Source organism: Octodon degus, unplaced genomic scaffold, assembly GCF_000260255.1.
Source record: "Octodon degus isolate 3935 unplaced genomic scaffold, OctDeg1.0 scaffold00008, whole genome shotgun sequence".
Classification (NCBI taxonomy): Eukaryota; Metazoa; Chordata; class Mammalia; order Rodentia; family Octodontidae; genus Octodon; species Octodon degus.
The window spans coordinates 4,712,571-4,729,376 of record NW_004524584.1 but is presented as its reverse complement, the minus strand read 5'-3'; the positions used below and the strand labels follow the sequence as shown (position 1 = coordinate 4,729,376).

The 16,806-nt window shown below is 35.7% G+C and overlaps 1 protein-coding gene and 1 pseudogene across 2 annotated transcripts in view; both read right to left on the bottom strand.

Moving 5' to 3' along the window:
- Stag1 (stromal antigen 1) overlaps positions 1-16,806 on the bottom strand; it is a 462,283-nt gene that overhangs the window by 215,212 nt on the left and 230,265 nt on the right. For both annotated transcript variants that reach the window (XM_004624996.2, XM_023705036.1), the window contains exon 5: positions 6,026-6,122. In XM_004624996.2, the coding sequence (XP_004625053.1) occupies positions 6,026-6,122 (97 nt within the window). The remainder of the gene's footprint in view (positions 1-6,025; positions 6,123-16,806) is intronic.
- Positions 1,655-2,157, bottom strand: LOC101567006 (annotated as a pseudogene).

Genomic DNA, 16,806 nt, shown 5'->3' with positions numbered 1-16,806 from the left:
GTTTATTCAGGGGTTCCATCATTTTTATATTCTCCTCTATTTTTTTATCAGTATATTCTTTAGAAGTACTTAGTACTTCTTTGATTAGAGTTACCACTACATTTTTTAGTTCCGAAATTATTTCTTTTATACCTTTCTGCAGTTGATTCTTTACTGTCAAAGCTATTATTTCCAAGATATCTGGCATGTGATTTCCAGTTTCCTCAGTGCTATTGTCTTCTGCAGTTGTACTGGGTGGACTCGGGGCCTGAGATTGCATTTTGTTCCTTCTCTTTGTCATTTTGTATACCACTGTCTTCTGTCTGACCTTTGGTGTAGAGCTTAGATAGAGTTATTACCTTAGCACAAGGTCTGGATCTACGAAGTTCAGATTCCTCCAGGTGGGTGTTGTTTGGATCTGGCTGTTGTGCTCCACTTCTTTCTGCTGCAGGCCTTAGAGTTAAACCCTTTGTGTCACTCTGGCAAGATGATCTGCTCATGAATCAGCTGGGTGGGTCTTGCCTCTAGCCTCTTTGTAGGGAGTTCTGCTGAAGAGTTCTGTGCTGGGCCTGCACTGTGGGTCAAATGAGGATCCGCAGGACCCGGGTTGTCTCACTCACTCGCCGGGCCTGTGCTCTGGGTCTGTTCTTTAGTTTTCCTTATACTTCACAAAATCCTTAAATTCTAGAAATCTTCATGTGTAAGTTAACAGAATTAGTCCTCTTTATAGTGACATAAAACAGCACTATTTAGCTTTAGCAGTCTATTCAATCATTATCCTACATATTAGCATTTACGGTGTTGTCAACATTTTCCAGCTTTAAGTAATACTGCATTGAGTAAGTGTATGTAGTTATTTTCTTAGTGCTCGAGGTCTATCTTCACGGAAAAATCCCAAAAAGAGGATGGGGAGATCAAAAGATAAATTCATGTGTAGATATCATCAAATCTTTTCATATAAGGGATACCTGAGCCAACATTATTGGTTCCAACCAATAATGTGTTTGGTTTTCCTCACAGTCTCATCAACAGCGTTATAACTTTCAACATTTGCTTTGCAATTTTTATGTATGACACTTACAACTTTCATAATCCATCAACCAAAACATATATAATCTAATTTTAAATTAAGTAAAGGACTTGGCTTAAATGTACAATACTTTAATAAAACTATATAAACAGTCAACAATAAATGAAAAGATTAAGAAAACACAAAATTACAATGAGATACTAGTTCATAAACCACTCAAGTGCTTAATTTAAAAAAAGTGTGAAATAAGTATATGCTGGGTATGGTGGTACACATCTGTAATCCCAGCACTTAGGGGGCTGAGTCAGGACTGGTATGAATTCAGTGCGCCCTGGACTCCACAATGAGTTCAAGACTACCTGAAGTACACATAGTGAGACAATTTCTCAATAAATAGTTATTTATTAATTTATTTTTATTTATTAATCTTTTTCAAACTTTATTCCCAGGTTTCTCCACTTAACTGGCTGCAAAGAATGAATTGTATGCAAGCAAAAACTGAAAAGAGCTGCAGTGTCCAAGGTGCTTAGGCTTAAAAAATATTAGAGATCTAGATTTTATCAGATCGATAAAAACAATTTTAAAAAGCAGTCCTAATATAAAAATAGCAGCTCTCAGCAATTTCTTCCAAGTTTGATTTTTTCAGAAGCTGACCTAGTTCAGTTTGCCTCATTCTTAGAAGCCTCATCAAAATTCTCCACAAGATCTGGAACCTCGTCATCACCCTCTTCTCCAGTAGCAAACGGTGCTTTTCCATCCACAGATTGTTTGGGCAGAGCTTCAGCCAGTCTCCTTAAGCTAGTCAGACTGTCTGCACCAAGCTGGTTCATGATGCTGGGTAGCATTTCTATCAGTTGTTTCATCTCAGCATGGCTTGTAATGGCAAAAGTGTTTGCTGCCAGAGATGCCTGAACTTTTGGGTTGTTGAAGTGGATAACTGTTCCCTGGTTTGTAAACATATTCACCTCTTCAATACCAGAGCTACTGTTTACCCCTAACTTCTTTAATAAGAACTGAAGTTTTTTATTATCTGCTGTGGCTGTTCTATGAATCACCTATTTCCTTCTGCGAACAGTTGCTTTCCCAGCAATGCACACTTGTGCCTGCAGTTTGGCGAGTTTTTCCTGGTTCATGATAGTTTCTTTCATAGTTTTGGAGTGGATATGAGGCAGCACGGGGGACTAGGACTTGTGCTCAGGGGGTCTCAGGTAGAACAACTGAGATTAAGTGCACACACACGGTGACCCAAGATTGCAGCTAGAGCTCAATAAATATTTATTGAAGGATGTGGAGAAATAAGAATCCTCACGCAATCCTGATGTGAATATGAAATTAGGGTGTCACTGTGGAAAACAGTTGGTGATTTCTGAAAATTTAAACACAATCACTAGTAATTTCACTCCTAAAGATTTATATTAGAAAGACTTGTTCACAACTCCTTATAATTTCAATATTTACAATAGCAAAAAAGTGGAAACCATTTGAATATCCATAGACAAATGAATGCATAAACAACTTATGATATCTACATAAAACTAAATTGTTTTTAACCTTATAAGGAATGAATCACTGACACATGCTATAACTTGTATGAACCTCAAAAATGGTAAGTGAAAAGTGTGGGTTTTTTTTAAATAAAAAAAGACCAAAATAGGCAAATCCATAGGGACAAAATGCAGACTGTTACGAGATGGAGGATAAAGAAATGAGGTGTGACTATTTAATGGACCCAGAGTATTCTCTAGGTGATTTTAAAAGGCTGAAACAACAGAGAAGTGGTTATTAGTGGTACAATAAACTAAATACTTGTACCATTTAAAATTCTTATGTTGCAATCTTAAGACCACGTGTGACAGTATTAAAAGGTGAGGCTTATGAGAGTAATGAGGTCATGAAGATTAGTGACCTCATAAAAGGTGTTCCAGTGAGCTCTGTTAGTCTTTTCTCATTATAGGAGGATATAACAAGAAGTAGGCAGTTCCCATTCTCGCTTAAAGCCCTCACTAAAACCAAACCATGCTGACACTCGGATCTTAGATTCCTTATCTCCATAACTGTGAAAAATAAATTTTTATAGTGTATACAATACCTAATCCATGATACTTAGTTATAACAACCCATATAATACAATTTTACAACATTAATAATATGCTAAATGCCAATTATACATTCTAAAATATTTCATTATAAGTTATGTGTATGTTCCATCACTTATAAAACCAAACTGATTCATCACATAAAAATCCTTCACTAAGACAAAGGTAAAAATGAGATAAATATACTTTTTTGAATGGGCTAAAATGGCATATAATGTAATACAATTACAAATATATTTACCTATAGATGTTCTTCTATAAAGAAAACCAACACACATACATCTGCATAATGGTATTATTTGTAAGAGCAAGAGACTAAATAGTGCAAAAGCCTACTGAGCAAAAATTGGTTAAATTATTGTATATATCCATAAAAGTGTGTGATGATTCTATTATTATTTTAAAAAGGGTACAAGACCACATGTCATGCGGGCCCCTGGGGGCACTGAGATGGCAACTGAGATTGGCTGTGGTGGCATGCACCTGTAATTCCAGCTCTTTGAGTCTGAATACAGGCAGATCACTGTAAGTCCAATCTATGTAGTGAGACCCTGTAGTCCCTGTAGACTACTACTAAAGTACAAAAGAAAAAAAGGGGGAGAACAAGAAAGCTCTCTCTATGCTATATACCAAAATCTTTTGCATAATAGGGTTAAAGGATAGAGTATATATTCTGACTTATAAGTATGAAAATTAGATGACTATTGGACAGACAAACTGGAAGATATACAATGGTGTAATCTAGCTAAAAGTTGTTAACTATATGGAGATAGACAAGAAGATTGAACTGCTAAAAACTTTTAGTATATAATCAAAAAATTTCTGAACCATAGGAATATGTTCCAAAAAATTTTTTAAAGAGTAACAGTTTTTAAGAATTAAAATTCAATCAAACAGAATTGGTAAACTAAATGAATAATGTGTGTAAAGTACATCATCAGTGCTTGCTTACATATTGTGCCACTATAAATTAAATAAACTTCTAAATAACCTAATATGCTACTTTCTAACAGTATCTATGCTAGAAGATTCCACTATACAACATTCAATGTCATGCAGTATGTATTCTTACTTTTAAGAAGGTATTTCTATATTACCTATTACCCTTCGTCTTTTTCCTCCATCTTCTATGTTCTCACTTTAAGGTATGCTTTCTGAAATGATATTTATGGTAGTGGTGTTTTGTTTTGTTTTTGATTCTTTCCTCATTTCATACAGAGACATTTTGCCTAGGATGGATCAACAGTCTCTTCCTATTATTATAATGGCATGTGATTATAAATACAGACTGTAAATCTTGATTTCAGCACTAACTGCACTACTTGCCTAAAAACCTTTAACCTCAGTTTCCTGCTCTATAAAATAAATACCACAACTGCCAGATATACCTGTTAACAAGGATTACATTAGCTGATATATGTAAAGGAATCTGACTTGCAATACTAAGCAGTTACAAAATAGAAATGAGTTTTATTACTCATCACACATTGAACTATTTGTATGTTTTTCTTTTTCTTTCCTTATAATAAAGATTTTTTTAAAAAATGATATATACAACACAGGCATGATGGTACATTCCTGTAATCCAGCAAAGGGGATGCTGAGGCACCATGATCATTGTGAGTTCAGGCTAGCTTGGGCTATATACTGAATTCTAAAGATCAGCCTAAATGAAAATAAAAACCCTACCTCAAAAAAAAATTAACACTAATAAATAAGAATAAAATTTTAAAATAAGCACAAATGATTTGCATATGCTTCTATTTCCTATGGAGTATATCTGCAATGACAAACTTTGTATATTAGGGCTTAAGATTTTGGTATGCAGTATAGAGAGCTATCTTGTTTCCTTTTTTTTCCTTTTGTACTTTAGTAATGTTCCACAGGGACTACAAGGTCTCACTACATAGATCGGGCTCATAGTGATCCACCTGCGTTCAGCCTCCCAAGAGCTGGGATTACATGCATGTGTCACCATGCCCCGTCTCAATTTCCATCTCAGCGTCCTGGGGGTGGGGCTGGCACGACACATGGTCTTGGTCCCTTTTTAAAAAAATAATAGAATCATCAGAAACTTTTATGGATAACGGACAATAATTTAACTTTGTATCTGGTACAAACTAACACACTATAAATATTCCATGAACTACCCATGTCAATACAGCAACTGGCAGCTGTGATGTAAATAAGTCTTCAAGAAATTAATTTGATCCATGATCTTAAAAGATCACTCTTCTCAGGATCGTGTTCTACCAATAATTTCCCCAAACAGTACAATTTACCTTTTAAAATTTACCTGTTGTAGAGGAAAAAGATATCTAGCAATTACTTGTTAAGATGGAAAAACACTCACAAGTTTTCATCTTATTGATTTATTTTTTTGTGGTACCAAGGATTGAACTCAGGACCTTGTGCTTGCCAGGAAAGCGCTTATTATACTGAACTATCTCTCTGGCCCAACATTTCATTTTACATTAGCAAATTATTTTATAGTTTTCCAAATGATTATAAGTCCCAATTTTGACACTCATCTCCTAAGTAATCACATGAACTTCAAGTATTTATTAACATAAAAATATTGGAAGAATTATGCAATAACAAACACAGTTTAGTAGCACAGCTCCTACCATGAAGCATATAAACAAAGAAGAAAAAATAATAAAAGCTTATTATGTAAATTTCAACTCATAAAGGTAAACTTGAGATTTCCTTCTGAAATCTAAAAAATCATTGAAATATACTATTTTAAAGGAACAAAAGTGAAAAAAAACAAAAACAGGATAATCTCAAAATAATTTATCAAACATTTTTTCTGACACATTATCATTATATGACTAGTTAAATATGCCTAATGGGAGGTGAGATAAAAGTCATACTGTTGGACAGAAGCAATGTACACCACTGATTTTAGCATCTGTACCTCGACATCCTGAACACTGGATAAAAAAGTTGATTAAATCCAGAAGTGCGATGTCCCTGTCTTGTTTATATGATTCAATCCAGTCATCCACGACAGACTGTAGAAAAAAAATATAAAAATGAAATCTTCAAAAGATTTTTATATTATACCAAATAAATTTTCAAAAGGTCTACGTATCTTTGAGTCTATTTGAACAAGAAAACTACTTACCTGAAACTATCCGTAGCCAAATAAAAGTAAAAATTCTCTTTCTCAGGAGGCCAAAAACTAGGTCCTAATAATTTGCTGACAATACAACACAATAGAAACATGACTGAATCAATAACACGAAGTCTATAAGTGTAAATCATAGTATGGGAACCATATTCTAAAAAATAATACAAACTTTAAACCAACTTCATGTAGATAAAAGCTTCCTAAGTATCAGAAAACTTAGTTCATTTGTAATGCATAAGAGTGTATTCTACATGTAACAAAACACATTTTTTCAGAAATATAAGCATGGTTCAACATTTTGAAACCAAAACTACCAACAGATTTATTTTAAAAAAGAACAAAGAAACAATTTGTTTCAAAAACAGTATCTGACAAAATTGTGTATCTAGTCGTTGATTTTAAAAAATAACAGAAAAACAGCATAGATGGATTCTACTCAAACATAAAGCATAAAATATATTTGGTTTCACAATATTTAAAAGACATTTCAAGTAACAAACAGGTGTGAATGCTGCATTAACTATTCAACACAAGCTTGAAGTGTTTAGTTAATGCAACTATTAGTAAAATACAAGTAAAGACAATTATTTTTCCCTACAAATAAACCTAAGTCTACTAAAATGAACTAAATTAGACAATTTGAGATCGACAAGACAAATGTGCAAACTATCCTTTTAATTTTGCAACAATTATATAACAGACAAGTAGGTTGTTCACAATGAAAAATACCTCAGCATATATTAGAGAAAGGTACAGACCTTATAAGGACAAACAAAACCCCCTGAAGTCAATATGATATTAAAAATGATCTCAAAGATTATCATGTTCTTAATTTAAGGAAGGCAAAAAAAAAAAAAAAAAGGTTTAAACCTATATCTCTACGCAGTTAAGTCTTCTCATCTTGGGAGCTTTCTGATGTGAATCTAGTTGGCATTCCAGGTGGCAAAATTATGTGGATTTTTCAGAGGTAGAAGTGGCAGACAAGAGTCACAGGAATTGTATAAAAATAAAACTTCTTTAAAATATAAACTTCATTTGTATATTTTACATATAGTAAGATTTGTAATGTGACATGCTGTAAATTTTTACAAATAAGCTCAATTGTGTAATCATAACTAAGAAAAACATAAAACAGTTCAATATTAAAACATGTGCCCTCCTCATACTCCTTTCCCATAGGTGGTTATGGCCCAAAAGGTAACTATTATTCTGATGCTATTAATACAAATCAGATAGATGTTTTTTTTAAATTCATAGAATCAGTATCATGCTTTCAGTTTCCTTTAAGCCACACATAATAACATCAGCTATATTCTTTTTCTAATTCATTTTTGGGACTGCTGGTAGTATTTCATCATATCAATGTATGACAATGTACTGTATTTACTCATACTACTGCTGAAAGTCACAAATACTATTTCCTAGGGCTGCAAGAAATAAAATTGTTAGGAACATAACTATGCATACCTTTTTATGGACATACACACTTTTCTGTTATATATAATATATATTATATAACATATAATACATCCAGTAGCACACTTGTTAATACACAGGATACACATATATGCCAAACTATTTTCCAAAGTATAACAAATTTTATTTTCATCAACAATGTGAAACCTATAAAGAAATTCCCAGTTACTATACATCTTCACTGATACAAAGTATTTTCAGTTCTTTTAATTTAACCCAAGTCGGTTGGTCATGCTCCTTTTCGCTCATAACCTTTTATATAAAAAAAAAAACTTCCCTTCTTTCATGTAAAGAAAGAACACTTTTTGCATACTCTACTGTTTTCCTATGTCATCACCATAGTGTCTTGGAGGCTTGGTATTAAAAATAAACAGAAAATTGGACAAAGATTATAGTGGCAAAAGAGGGTTAAAAACAACAGTATTTAAGTTTCCACTCTGCTAAATAATGTGTCAGACCTCATGAACTCTCTCAAGATGATGACAAAAAGGCAAGAATGACTTAAAACTCAAAGCCTACATCAAAAAAGCACAGTGATTTAGCTAACCAATTATGGCACAAAGCCAATTCTACAGCAGCCTAGCAGCATGAAGAACTCTCACCATGAGCTTTTTTTTACTTCTCAAAGCTATAAAATCATTTTATGTTCCTCACAATTATCTGACGAGCCAAAAACATTCTGAGTTAAGACTGGTATGTTGGAACTTACATTAGAAACATCAAAACTTACTACAAGGCATTAAATAAAAAATAAATAGTTAAAAAGAACAAAACTTATATCTAGAGCCAGCCAGATAGCTTAGTGAACTAAAGAGCCTGCTTAGGCAGAGTGTACTGGCCAGGGTTTGGTGTGCAGTACCGGCCCCGCCCCCAGGGTGCACTGAGATGGCGATTAAGACTGGGCATGGTGGCATGCACCTGTAATCCCAGTGCTTAGGAGGCTGAAAACAGGAGAATCACAAGTCTGATCTATGTACTGAGACCGTTTACCAAATACAGAAAAAAAAAAATAGATCTATGTAGAAAAAATACAAGCTATAATAAAGATGTATCAATTTTAGAAGAAAAACTATTAATAAATATTGACATCAGACAAGCATGAGGATGTGAGTTCAATACATGGTACTGAAAATAAGCAGGTGCTTTTGAGTGCTGAGCTATCTTATCAGCCCCTGAAAAACTAACTTGAAGACAGAAATATGTAATTTAAAAATAACTGCTGCTGAAATCCTATCATTTTATTTAGTGAAATTCTGTATTGCTTCTAATGTTTTGGTTTGCTTTTTTAATATTTTTATTTTCTTTAAAAAATGAGGTGGGGGTGATGTAGTAAACTCCAGAGTGCTTTTCTTGTATTGGCAGATTGGAATCTATTAGAAGCAGCTTGGACACTGACAGTTATAACACAGAGGGCCTTGAATGGGGTGGGGGTGGGATGGAAAGAGAAAGGAGAGAAGGGACGAGAAAACTAGTATGCTAGCTAGTATCACAATCAAAACTGGTGTAATTCTTGGGAAAGAGAAAAATCTTCAAGTGGCCAGATGGAACATACAGGGGAACAAAAAATAAAAGACACATATCATACAAAGAATAATATAGCCTTAGATGGTGAAGCATACTTTATAATACAGGCTGAGGCAGGAGGATTGTGAATGGCAGGCTGGCGTGGGCTATAAACCAAGATCCTATCTCAACAAACAAACAAACAAACAAACAAACAAACAAACAAACACAGGCAACAGATAGTGAGGTTAAGCTTAACAGTCTAAGTTGTATGGTAATAACAATAAGCTAGTCTTCTGGATGGTTAACAACCTAAGTTTGCAGACCAAAATGAGAGAAAAAGGAGGGCTGAAAGGTAAGCCAACATTTTGGCCCTCGCCTTCCAAGGTCAATTAAGACTCACGACATATGAGAACTTGCACTGTTACATCATGTAACTCGGTAGTGTCCCAAATTTTCTGATCAAGGAGATTATGGGGCCAAAGAGGAAAGTGATCGATGATGTAGAGTGTGCCTAAGGAGAGTCACATGGCGAGAAAACATTCTCTCAGGCTTTCACAGAGAGCACATTGGCCAAGCAATGGCCATGATTCATCCACATGGCTGACACTGACAAAGGTCCTACAATCTGAGGTACAGGATCTCAGGATAAATCCTGAGGGGATTTCACTGACCTTATCAGACCCAAAAGCTACAACTCTTGTTGCACAGGTCCTGCTTTACCTTGGTCTTAACCATCCAGTAGAAAAGTATAAAAATGAAGTATAAGAAGTAAAGCCATGCTGTTATGTTGAGCTGTAGGGGAACCAGGTCAACAATTTCTGACATTGCCAGTCAAGCGGAAGACCCAATACTATTATGGGCTACTGGACTCTTTCAGAATATTTTGCTGAGTTTACACACCTATAATATTCAAATAACGGAACTTAACAAAAAAAAGGGGATACAGATGAATGTCCATTTTGTATCTGTGTATTCAAAGTGGTTGGGATAGATATACAGTTACAGTCTCTTAATGAAGAGAGATTTGTTCTAATGATGTTTGTAATAGGATACCATGTCTGCATCTTGTACAGCAATTAACCACAAGGAAGAATGTATGCAATGTGTTCATTATTGAAACTGTCCTACCAATTTGATTTGGAAAAAAAAGAAATTGTATTAGGTTTTTTGACAAAACAAAACAACAACAACAACAAAAAAAAAACCCGCAGGCAACCTCATGGATGATTGAATATATTTAAGGTTCTGAAAGACAAATCTACCCAATTTACCCAACTCCTACCCAAAATAACTCTTACTAATAAAGGCAAAACAAAAGCTTTTCAGAATATAAAGCTAAAAGAATATATAAGAATAAAACCAACAAAACAGACTACTTTTTTTGAAAGAGATGTTCAGAATGGATTAAAGAAAATAAAAAAAAAAAAAGACTAACTAGTATGCAGTCTATAGTTGTAATTACGAAAAAAGGTGGGGAGAGCAAATGCCCTTATTGTATTATTTGAAATACGTAAAAGTCAGACAAATCCAAACAAAAACATGCTTTCCAAAACCATTTATTCATTTTACTTTCAGGACATAAATTGTTCACATTTTCTTTGGTTTAAAACAACAGTGTAAAAAGGAAAAATATACATACACGTGATAGGTGAGATAAATATACTGTTAACTGGCATGAATTCATTGAAAACAAAGGTTTATGCCTATATTATTTGATCAGTCTTCATGATTGTATCTTTTAATATAAGCAATTACTTTGAAGATAACTATATGCAAAGCATGTTACCCTCCTACAATCTTTTGAAATTTTATACCGTATTTTCATTATTTTTTCTTTAAAATAAAAACATAATTTAACAATAGCAGCAACAAAATAAAACAACAGTGTACCAACCAGCCATAATAGCGCAGACCTGTGATCCCAGCACTCTGGGACACTAAAGCAGGAGGACTAAAATGTGAAAGCTGATCTGGCACTTCAGTGGAACCCTGTCTCAAAGTTATGAAACAAACGAAGTTAAACAAATCAACAACAACAACAACAAAACTGGGGGATGTAGCTCATTGCAAAGGTGCATGGTTCCCAGCTCTAGTAAGGATAAAAAAAAAAAAAAAAAAAAGCATAGTTTACCTGTAATTTTCACATTGTAAAAATTTTATAGAACAATTTAAAGAATTTTCAAAGGCAGCTGCTTAGTCCATCTTCAGATGAGTAAACTACATATAATGTATGATCTAAAAATACAGAGGAAGTTTACATTTCTAAAAATGTATTACAGTAAAAATATACAGCCATAAATCTTCTGCAAGATCTTCTTCATCCCTTCAACCACATTTACCCTATCATTCTTGCCACTTTATAAAGCAGTTCTAGAAGTCCTTTTCCTGAGTTTCTTTAGTTGCAAAGTCATGATAGTCCCAGTATTCTAATTATTTTTCTTTCTTTCTTTTTTTTCTGTATTTTAGTACAGGGTTTACAGATCAGACTCCTAGTGATTCTCCTGTTTACAGCCTCCCAAGCATGAAGATTACAAGCATTCACCACCACTGTACTCTGGGGATCGAAACCCAGCTGCTGCACTCTGCCTAAGCAGGCGCTTTAGTCTGCTTAGCTATCTGACCAGCCCTCTAATTTTTTGCTTGTTTGTTTGTTTTTAATGTACTTTGTTGTGAGAGGATCTCACTATGCAGCTCAGACTTGTTGTGACCCTCCTGCTTTCAGCCTCCCCAGCACTAGGATTACAGGCGTGCACCACTACACCTGGACTGGGGGTGGGGGTGGGGGTGTCATGTGGTGCTGGGGATAGAACTGCAGTCCTTGAGCTTGCCTAAGCAGGTACTTTAGGCCACTGATCTATCTTTGCTGGTTACCCTAGTGTTTCTAAATTGACAACCATTCTTAGTCATTTTGAATTTGTCAAATAGCCACAAGTAACACAGTGCCACATCCGGTGAACAAGGACACATGGTAACATTTTTGTGAGTCTGTCTTTCTATTGGACTGCATGTAGTAGCAGCATTTACTGAGTTTTTTCTTTCTTTCTTTCTTTTTTTTTTTAAAATAAGATCTCATGAAAGAGCTGCTAAGTGTGTTTGAAAGCAAGGAACAAGGGCAAGTATTCTGAGCAGAACTAATAGCGATATATCATCTACTCTAATAATGTTTAAAAATATAAACATACAGTATTTTCTGATCAACTCTTTACCTCAATACAAAAGCACTGTTCAAAGATGGTTAAATATCACTCAAATAAAACTCTTATGTAATATATTCAAGTTATTTGGAGTATGTATAGTGGAGGTATGTTGTGAAAGACTATTCTTTATATGGTATTATTAAGGAAAATATATTGATGATACACAGTTCTGAGTTACTGTACTGAAGAAATGTAAACAATTTTGACACCTGTATTTCCCAGAATAATGTAATACTTTTGAGATCAACAACAAAGCAGTTCAATGATTAAAGAAAACACTCATTTTTATCATAAATGTAACTTAGGAATAAATTAAACTTATTTAAGTAGGATTTAATTCAATATTCTTAACAGACTTCACTTTGAGATGAGGCAAGTAAGCAACTGAACTCTATGAAGGGGATGAAGGAGGATGAGTAGAGAAAGGCGGGGTTTTAAATATACACCAAAACTACAGCAACTATCAGTGCCTTCCAACCCTAATGGCAATGGAGGCCTAATGGGCTATGCTGCCGGAGAGACTCTCCCAGGAGGCAGTGGTGGCGGAAGTTGTACCCCGGGGAGCAGCATCTTACACTGTGCACACCAAGACGGTCAGCAGGCTCCACTGCTAAAGCCAGAGGACATTCGGAAGGAATACTGCTACAGTGGAAAGTGAGGAGCAACCAGTACATTTCAGGGGAATTATTTGAAAATACTCTTCATTGATGGAAAAAGTTACATTGAACGCATTATTTTTTATGACATTTCTGTGGCTTGTAACTTTTTAATGAATTTCACATAGGACAAGTGGTAATTTGTATATAAAGAACTTGGTAAAGGAATTTGCTTAATGTAAATACAGTCACAATTAGTATAGACCCATCAATATATTTTTGATAATTTTTCATGTATGGTAAAAATTTAAGTTGCAAACTGATGTTCTGATAGGAAACTTAAATGTTTTGAGAGTCAGTGTGGGAAAATAAGAGGTTTTTAGACTTTCTTAAAAGACTTTGTTAAAATTTTAGGACAAAATTTTCTCAACAACATTGTTTGACCTAACTTTGGACTGTTTCGTAATGTTTTAGAAATACGTAATCAGAATTAGTAAGCGTAGCCTCTGTGAGCCCAGACAGTGTGCTTTCAGTTTCCGCGTGTGCTGAGCTGGGGAAGGTGCGTGCTACTCTCCTGTCTCCTGTTGTGTCCATTTACAGCTACAGTGACTTTGTTATTAAAGCATATGCAGATACAGAAAAAAAAAAAAAAACTACAGCAACTGCTGAATCACAACCCTCTGCCCAGACAACCCATTCAGATTCCTCTCTGTAATACACCAGCATTTTAACTTCCCAGTACACTCAGCCCGTCATACTTCTGGAAGAATAAGTTCTTTTAAAACAGTCTGAAGGCCAGCATGATCTGCCGGTCCCAGCCCAGGCCCAGCGTGGGTGAGATCCTCTTCCACCCCATTGGGATGGTCCACACCACTCCACAGCACCCCCACCACCACGCCCACCAAGTAGGAATTTCTGCTGCATTCTTGGGACCCCCAGATCCATTCCTAGCCCAGGCCCGGTGAGTCTGTGGGAGAGCTTCCTGCTACCCTGCACCAGTGAGGCCTACCAGTCTGAGCCCAGGCGCAGCATGGGTGACACCCTCTTCCACCCCCTTGGAAACCCCCACCACAAGGCAGCACCCGACACCCTGCCAGCCCAGGGAGAATTTTTGCCACGTTCTAGGGACCCCCAGATCCAGTCCTAGACCAGGCAGGGTGAGTGTGTGGGAGGGATGCCTCTCCCCCACTTCACCTTGTCCCCCTCAGAATCTGCTGGTGAAACCCTGCAGCTGCTATCGCTGCACAGAGTAGGGGACAGAACCATCCAGCTAGTCCAGGAGCAGAACATCTTGCCAGAGGGGCACAACAGGTTCACTTCCAAGGGCAGCAGGAGGAAGGAGCTGAGCACAGTAGCCAGACTCAAGCCAGGCACAGCTGGATAAATCCAAACTTTGTAGATTTGCACCTGGACTTCACTAGGTGCTAAGGTTATAACTGCACCAAAGATCTACAACAAAGGTCACAAGACAGTGCTACACAAAATGCCAACGAGGAGCAAAATGCAATCTCAGAACACAAGCCAACCAATATAACAAGTGCAGAGGACACCAGCTCAGCTCAAATGTATGAATTAACAGCGTCAATAGTAAATGAGCAACAGCAAAAAGTTATAGAGGAACACAGAGCAAAATTTTCTGACATAACAAAAGAATTCTCTGAACTCATGACATCTGAAGTAAAGAACCAACTACAGAAATATAGGGAGGAAACCCAATTTGAAAAAAAAACACTGCAGCACAAGAATAACTGTTTCTAAAGAAGACATTGATAAAAATTCCATCAATTGCAAGACGATGCAAAGATGAACAATGTGAGACTAATACGCATCAATGAGAAAGAAGGAGTCAATACAAAGGACATTAAAAAAATATGGGCAGAAGTAACAGCAGAAAACTTCACAAATATGAGGAAACAATCTAACATTCAGATAACCGAAGCATACAGAATGCCAAGTAACCTCAACCCAATTAAAAACACACCTAGACATATAATACTCAAGATCCCAGAAATTCAACACAAGAATAATGTACTGAAAGCCTCTACAGAAAAGAAACAGAACATATTCAAAGGAAAACCCATCAGAATTACAGCCAACTTCTCTTCACAAACCACAAAGGCCAGAAGAGCATGGAGCAGAGTACTTCAAGTCCTCTATGAAAACAAATTCCAGCCCAGACTACTATGCCCTGCAAAACTCTTTCAAGTTTGATGGAGAAGTGAAATACTTCCATGACAAAGAACAACTAAAGAATTTCATGATGACAAAGCCAACGCTACAAAGCTCCTGAAAGATGTTCTAGAGAGGGATCAAAATGATCAGAACTCCACGAATGAGATCAGCAGCAACCAACTAAATAGGGCAAGCAATCAACACAGGAGAAAAAGGAGTAAACGACAACCGGTAAATAACATGTCAACCTTAATACATCTCAATTCTAATCATCAATGTAAATGGACTCAATTCACCAATTAAGAGAAATAGACTGGCACAGTGGATTGGAAACAAAATCCAACAGTATACTTCATACAAGAAGCACATTTAACTCATAAAGACATTCATAGGCTGAAAGTCAAAGGATGGAATACAACATTGTATGCCCCCGCACCTCAGAAAAAAGCATGGGTAGCAATCAATCCTATTCACAGACAGTCTCACTTCAAACCAAGAATGATCAAGAGAAATAAAGAAGGCCAGTATATACTGGTTAGGGTAGAAATTCAAAAGGAAGAGGTAACACTCATAAATATGTATGCACCAAACACGGGAGCACCCAACTGTATAAAGCAAATCTTAATGGACATGAAAAATCTAATATCCAATACCACAATCTTAACAGGAGACCTTCACACCCTCTTATCCCCCAAAAGATAGGTCAACCAGAGAAAAAGTTAGCAAAGATATAACAGAACTGAACCAGAGCTTGAAACAAATGGACTTGGTAGACATATACAGAGTGTTCCACCCCAACACAGCTGAATATACATTTTTCTCAGCTACACATGGGTTATTTTCTAAAATAGACTACATACTGGTCCATAGGTCACGCTTAAGTGTAAAAGAAAACAGAAATTATTCCATGCACATTATCTGACCACAGTGCAATGAAACTGGAAATAAATGACAAAAGAAACCAGAAAAAACACTTAAATACGTGGAAATTAAATGACACCGTACTCAGCAACCAGTGGGTCACACATGAAATTAAACAAGAAATGCAACAATATCTACAATTCAAGAAAATTCAAGCAAAACTTACCGGAAATTATGGGATACTAAGAAAGCAGTTCTCAGAGGGAAATTCATAGCTGTGAACTCACACATTAGGAAAACAGAACGGGAACAAATAAATACACTAATGCTGCACCTTCAACAACTAGAAAAGGAAGAACAAAGCAAACCCAGAGCCCAAAGATGGGAAGAAATCATAAATATTAGAGCAGAAATTAATTCAATTGAGACGAAGAAAACAATTCAAAGAATTAAAAAAGCAAAAAGCTGGTTCTTTGAAAGATTAAATAAAAACGATAGGCCCTAGCTAACCTCATCAAAAAGAGGAAAGAAAAACTTCAAAAACAAGCAACACGGAATGAAAAGGATGTAATTATATCACAGACCCAGTGGAAATTCAGAAGATTATCAATAGCTACTTTGAGAATCTTTACTCTCACAGAATAGAAGACACAGAAAGAATGCATAGATTCCTAGAACGGTACAAATTAGCACAACTGAATGGACAAGATATAACTACTCTCAATAGCCCAATAACAGCCAATGAAATACGAGATGT